The sequence below is a fragment of the Eurypyga helias genome, unplaced genomic scaffold (assembly GCF_000690775.1).
Source record: "Eurypyga helias isolate BGI_N326 unplaced genomic scaffold, ASM69077v1 scaffold4263, whole genome shotgun sequence".
In the NCBI taxonomy this organism is placed as follows: Eukaryota; Metazoa; Chordata; class Aves; order Eurypygiformes; family Eurypygidae; genus Eurypyga; species Eurypyga helias.
In genome coordinates this window covers 327-6,838 of record NW_010242965.1, presented here as the reverse complement: position 1 = coordinate 6,838, position 6,512 = coordinate 327, and the positions used below count along the sequence as shown (strand labels likewise).

At 50.2% G+C, this 6,512-nt stretch overlaps 1 protein-coding gene across 1 annotated transcript in view; it reads right to left on the bottom strand.

The window, feature by feature from the left end:
- Positions 1-5,732, bottom strand: part of RALBP1 (ralA binding protein 1) — a 6,584-nt gene extending 852 nt beyond the window's left edge. Inside the window, exons 1-7 of the mRNA XM_010149225.1 lie at positions 5,714-5,732; positions 4,976-5,434; positions 3,184-3,533; positions 1,880-2,041; positions 1,461-1,592; positions 443-550; positions 70-191 (exon numbers count right to left, since the gene is read on the bottom strand). Of these exons, the coding sequence (XP_010147527.1) occupies positions 70-191; positions 443-550; positions 1,461-1,592; positions 1,880-2,041; positions 3,184-3,533; positions 4,976-5,434; positions 5,714-5,732 (1,352 nt within the window). The remainder of the gene's footprint in view (positions 1-69; positions 192-442; positions 551-1,460; positions 1,593-1,879; positions 2,042-3,183; positions 3,534-4,975; positions 5,435-5,713) is intronic.
- Positions 5,733-6,512: the final 780 nt, after the last annotated feature.

The window sequence follows — 6,512 nt, the reverse complement described above, 5'->3', positions numbered from 1 at the left end:
GCCTGTCCTTCTAGTCCCGGAGTCGGGCCTGGCACGGGATCCCACGAGAGCGGGCGCACTCTCTCTTACCTCTGTATTTCCGCTATTTCTGCTCGAAGGCGATCTATTTCTTCCTTCTCTGAGGCAATCTGTCTCCGCAGAAACTGCTCCATGGCCAGCAGTTCTTCTTGTTCCGTTAAAATCTCATTCTCCTGCAAGGATCAATCAGTTCGCTTAAAGCCCTGATTTATGTCCCGCAGATACACACCCCAAGCGTGCCCCAGGACGCGGCGAGGCGAAGCCGGTCTCGGAAACGCTTCCGGCAGATGTGCTTCGTGTGCCTGCTTCCGGTGCCGACCCATCAAGACCTCAAAGCAAATGGAAGTTCAACGCGTCTCGTGTTTCCGAAAGCGGGGGAAGAAGGAAGCGCCGGCAGACCGAGAGGCACATGCCTGCCACCTACCTGGGCAAGCAGAATGTTGATGACTTCTTCGTTCTCATTCATCTCTTCTTTGGAGACGTCCTCCTTCGAAAGGCTCGCGATTTCCTGGGCAATCTTGGTCTCGCACTCCTGCCAGAGAAAGAGAACCTTTAAAGGGCACCTTCCCCGTCACTGCCTACTGTCAGAGAGAACTTGCTGAAGGTATTGGAGGAAAAGTCTCCAGTAGAAAGGGCTGAAAGGTGGTTGCATCTATGTGGGTGCCTGTGCATTGTTGGGAGTTAGGGAACGTTGTTCCAAGGGGTATGAACAGTATGAATACAGGTAGCTGTTCCACCCAGGGAACAACATCCCGGCTACAAGCGTAGCAGACTACGCTTACGCTTCCGAAAAGGAGTGGATCCTTTTCCTACTGAGCCCGCAGAAGCACCGTACGTGCATACGCGCACCCCTCTCTCCCTGTCCATCTGTGTCTTGGGAGCACACAGAAGAGTGTGTTTCCTCAGGCATTTCCAGGTGACACAGCTCTATGAGCTCATGAGTGGCCCAGTTTTCCCTAAAAATGCCTTTCTGTTCTCATACTCCAAAGGTCTGTAACTGGAGTTACTTAGGATGATATCAGACGTGATGCAGAGCCGATTCCAGAAAGTCTTGTCTTGTTTCTCCTCAGCCTTTTCAAGCTAAAACTCCCCGAGATGAATGAAACCCGAGTGCGCAGAAAGAAACTTGTGATGCAACTCCTCGGTGGCACCCATCCCTTCTGAACCCCAACTGTGACCCAGGGAATACCGTCCCTCTAGGCTGGTCACATCCTCAGCGTTCACGCTGGCGAAGAACAGCCCCAATTCCATGGCCATGGAGCCCTCTCTCATGGATGGTGTTTTCAATGGGAAGATTAAACGATGGGGCTGAACGACTCTCCCCAGGAAACGAATCACTGACAGTCATGAAACTTCAGGAAGAACTGGCACAGTTACAAATACCCCAGGTAAGTTTCATCTGTGATTTGGATGTTTGGCCAATAAATACACAAGTTACCTACCTGTCTCTTTGCTTCTCTTAGTTTCCTCTTCAGAGCTGTTAAAATTCTTTGCACCTCCCAGAGTCTCTCTTCTTTGGATAAGTCTTTTATCCCTGCCTGCAAGTCTCTGTGTAAACAGTTCAGTAGGAACTCCTGGAAATAATGCCAAAGAAATTAGTGCCTCGAATTGATCACAGCAGAGCAGACCGAGGAGAAAAACCGTTCTGGCTGCCAAAGCTTGACACGTAACGTATGCTCAGCCCGTGACATAGAGCCACCTGCGTTTACAAAACCAGCATCAGAGAAGGGTTTGGGTTGGAATGTGTTCCAAACCTTCCTCCCACCGTCCAAGTACTGAACGAGCTGTCAGCAGCTTAGGAGAACACGCTGCTGCCCGCACGAAAGCCAGGGCAAAGACAGACAGTGAAGGAATTGCCAACCTGTCGCCTGATTTCTTCTTTGATGCTTTCTTGCGTTTCTGGAAGTGCTGGCATCGTCGCCATGTTTGACCAGCGGAGAGGTTTTGTCACCGGCTTGAGGGTCACATTCCCAAAGAACTCTTGGACGTGCGTAAAAAACACGTACAGGACACGGTTGCTGATCTGCAAAGAGAGGGCAGGGCAGACAGAAGGCTGCTGAGGCAAATCTGTACACAGATTTGACAGAAGGCTGCTGAGGCAAATCTGTTCACGTCACCTTTACAGAGCAGCCTTCAGAATGCCTTTCTGCCCGTCCCCACGGGGATGAACATCCCCATTAGAAACGCCACTTCAACCACCCACTGCTGCCCCTGCGGAATCACTTGGCCCTCTCTTTCACCCGTGTCTCTGAGGCACTTGATGCAGCAGATAAGATTTAATCGGCAGAAAAAGTAGTTTGAACGGGTCTGCTGCTGTATTTTTCCTCGTTTCAACAAGAGATGGAAGTAAATGCTGATTCTGATACTCCACCTTCCATTAGAATTCAAAAATCAACCCTGAAAGGTTGGAGTTCTGTCACTGCCTGCACTTTAAAATCTACATAAGAACAGACCCCCATCGGGCCTGCACCCTTTTACACTGATCGTTACTTCTGTTATTTGCTGGGAAGTGGCCGGCGCAGCAGAGCCAAGAACAATACCCGGCCCTTTTCCTACTGGGCCTTGGCACTTCATTATAAAGCCAGGCTTTTCTTCTGCGAGACCCACGCCCCGTAACGCCGCCTTTCCGGTACGCACCCAGCCAATTCTGAGCTGTGCTTAAATTAAGTATTTCCAAGATGCTTATTAAGGAATTAATCAATCCAGAAACCACAGAATCTCGCTGGAAAACCAAGTCAGTTGGTTTTCCCCAACTGCAGACACCAAAGCCATTATACCGGAGTCCGCGCTCCTGCCAGGAAGATCCATTTGCAGGACAGAGCCCATTAAAATGAAGCAGCGACAGAGTCTTCACTAGACTTTCACTGAATCAGAAGCCCCAGACGCTGGGTATCTGCAGGGATTACTGGACGAATTCAATGCTGAATTAATTCTGTTCGTGACAGAATGAAACCCCCAACAGCAATCTTTGTTGCAGTCTCACAACAACCCAAGCCCGAGGCCCACAGTGTGGCAGCTCCCACTTTCCCAGCATTTTAGGTTCCTGGGGTATAAGGAGAAGCTGTCATTTAGCTCAATTGTACGGGACAATACCCCTCCCACCGGCAGGAGAGCTCCTACGACGAGCCTGCCTTGGGCCGAGATCCCGCCCTGCGGCACACGTACCTGGACAGTAGGGCTGAGCACTATGGAGATATTCTGGATGTTCATTTTTGTTTCCAGCTCCTTCGCGATAACGTGGTCCATGTGCACAACCAGCCAAGAAATGAGGAGGTGGTTACACTCCGGCAACTCTTTCAGCAACCTCTGGCACTCCTGAACTTTCTCAGCCTCCGTGCTCTTTCCGCAAGCGTCTTCGAAGCGGGGCGTGAGCTCTTTGGTAAGCAAGTTTTCTGGCAGTTCTCGCAGGTACTGTTTCAGCAAGCTGGCTACTGTATTTGGCTCGTATTCTTCCAGGTTGGGAGATTCTTCTCGGTCATAGGCTGCTTTTAGCTCATCAACTTTTGATTTTATTCCTTAAAATATTTAGATCAAGAATTAAGAGAAATCTTCAACCGTAAACGCGTAATAGTTACAATTTTCTACTTTTTTGGTTTCTGAGACGCGTTCATTTCGCCTCTCCTTACAACCTAAGCTAGGAGGTTACCCACGTGTAACAAAGCTCAGGTCCCGACTCAAAAATCAGGTGATGGCTGCTGCTAAAAGCACCGACTCCTACTGCGAAGCGAAACCACGGCACCGCCGAAGCTCTTGCGTGGGAACCGGCACCAGCGTTCCCTTGCACGGCGGAGCATGAAGCAGGGCGAGGAGGGGCAGGGGAACAAGGCGGCCGACCGCGTGTTTGCACTCAGCGTCCAGGATGCAGCCCTAAGCCCAGCAGCAAGTAACGTCATCAACTCAAGCGTCGCGCAACGAGTTCTGCCTACAACAGCTTTCCTCTGCCGAACCCAAACCCCACACTTCTTAGTTCCCAGATTTCCAGCGGGCCACTCCTCCGTGGAGGAATCTCCTCACAAGGGGCTGTCGGGGTGTTAAAACACTGCAATCCTCTCTGAGCTCTCTCAACTTTAACAACCCTACACACACAAGAGGGTGCTACTGTGCTGGAGAACACCTACAAAGCACCAACATGGAATAGGCTTTACAGAAAACACACCTCCCTCCGTGAAAATTCCCAACACACCGTCTCCTGAAAACACGCAACCAGCTTCCGAGAGGCAAGCTGGCAAAACTGCTGAGCTGCTGTGGTATTTCTGCCTGCCTGCCAGGTGCCGCCGCATGAAGGCAGCTTAACAAAGCCTGGGAAACCGCTCTGATTCCCGTCTTACAGCGCTTGGCAGCTCGTCTGCAAATGCTTTTCTGCAAATCCCTTGTCTCACCTGTCCTTGCTCCTCTAAACGTACCCGCAGCATGACAGGAGCTACGGCGCGGAGGCAGTTCACAAACCCAGGGGCCATGTAACGTTTGTGTAAGCTGGTGTTACGCAACAACCAGGGCTGATTAGCTGGCTGCTTTCCTCAGCCCAAGTAGCGAAACTTGGATTTTCTCCTTATTAGTGTATTTGCTCAGAGAAAGGAAGTTTTTCACAGGGGAAAAAAAAGTTATAGCAATGGAAGCAACTGGAAAAAGCAACTCAGTGGGAAGCTTAGGTCATGAAATGGTTATTTTTCATCTTGGCCGTTGTGCATGTCTCGGGCAGAAGTGAAACGTTACAAGCGGGCCCTGCTAACGCCTTTTACCCACAGTTACCGACTTACGACAAAAGGCCAAGCCACGAGACTTTTCACTGCCGCGCGGCAGCGGCCCTGCTGGGGTTTCACACCTGAACTGCGGCTACCCCGTTACCTTTAAAACGAGCGCAGCTGCAAAGGGGGTCTCTAGGTGTCGAAAATGGGAAATACTAAGCGAACTGCAAGTAAAGACCTTAGGAACCTGCACGTCGGTGTGCCCAGAGTACCTGAAACTCTGTAGATGCCTTCGCATTTCATGCCATACTTCTCTACGTAATCTATACATTCACGGAAAACTGCTGGCAGGCGGATGCCATCGTACATCATGGTCCTGTCCACCGCGTCGGCCAAGGGAACGCCAAACACGGGCCTATGACTTGGAACATCCACTTGAGGTATCTCTGTCTCCTGAATTGGCTTTTTCTTTTTCTTCTTCTCTTTCCACTGTTTTACAACATCTGCTGCCGTTAAGTCTTTTGACTTCTTCTCCTTATGCTTCTCTTCCTTATGCTTCTCTTCCTTGTGTTTTTCATCTTTGGGTTTCTCTTTTATTTTAAAATCCTTTTCCTTTTTTTTGGAAAAGCTGGGTTTCTTGAAGACATGTATTCCCTTGGACCGCTTCAACTTTGAAGGGCTTTCAGCTTCGTCACCGGAACTGTCCTCCTGAAATGCAGCATAGCCTTCCGCTGTTAGGCAAAGGGGGAGAAGGCAAGAGGAGAGCCGTTAGGTCGGTTTAGTTTGCAGACAGCACGCTGTAACAGGCGGAGAACAAGGAGTCAGGCATAAGGAGGAGAGAGAAGACACAACGTGAACGGAAACACAGCGGCTGCCTGGCTCTTCAGAAGGTTTTCTTTAGTCGTTACACAGTTCAGTGGACATGGATTAAATCAAGGTTGCGTAATCACACCAAAGATGAGCCACACAGCTCCTCAATGACCCAAACAATGAATACTTTATATACTTACTCGTGATGGCCACATCCATCTTAGGGGCTAGTTTCCCATCTAATAGTCAAGGAAATGCAAAATAAAAACAACTGTCTGGCAACTTCTCTACGTTCCTGTAATCAACAGTATAAGAGTCGCTGTTAAGGATCGTTTACTTCATACACGTAAGTCAAACAAACTAAACTTCAGCCACTTAACTCCCCAGTCCCCTCCCAGAATATTAGCAGTTTTAAGGTAAGCAGGAATTTAATCAAGGTTTAGCCTCAAATAAAATAACAAAAAAGTAAGGCTAAGAACGAAAAAAAGCCCAAGCACACTTACTTTTCCACTAGAGGGATAAAGCGATTCTGGGCACGCTAGTGTAGTGTCTAGCACTACACCTGCCAGCGAAGGCGCCTGTTGGCCTTAAAGCACATACGCGGGACCTTCAAGCAAGTCCGCGGGCAGAGCGCGCTCTGAGCGGCACAACCACGAGTGCCAACCAAGACGTGCACCGGTGCTTTTACTGGCTACGCCTCTGCAGCCGGCCCTGCCTCTCCTCCAGGCGAGGACCAGGAGATCTCAAAAGGCGGATGCCAAACCACCCAACCAAAAAAACAGCCTACAATCAAATCCGACAGCGTACAAACCAACACAACTTCTGAGTCAGCTCACTGTGACGGCACACGCGTGGCCCCCCGCAAGAACAGCCAGCCTGAAACGACATCTTACGTGGTGTTTGTGCCAGCCAGGCCCCCCAGGGCGGTGGGCAGCAAGGCGCTTGCTTCCCCGCCAAGCTGGTGTTACGCAGATCCTTGGAGGCTCTGCCACCACCCAC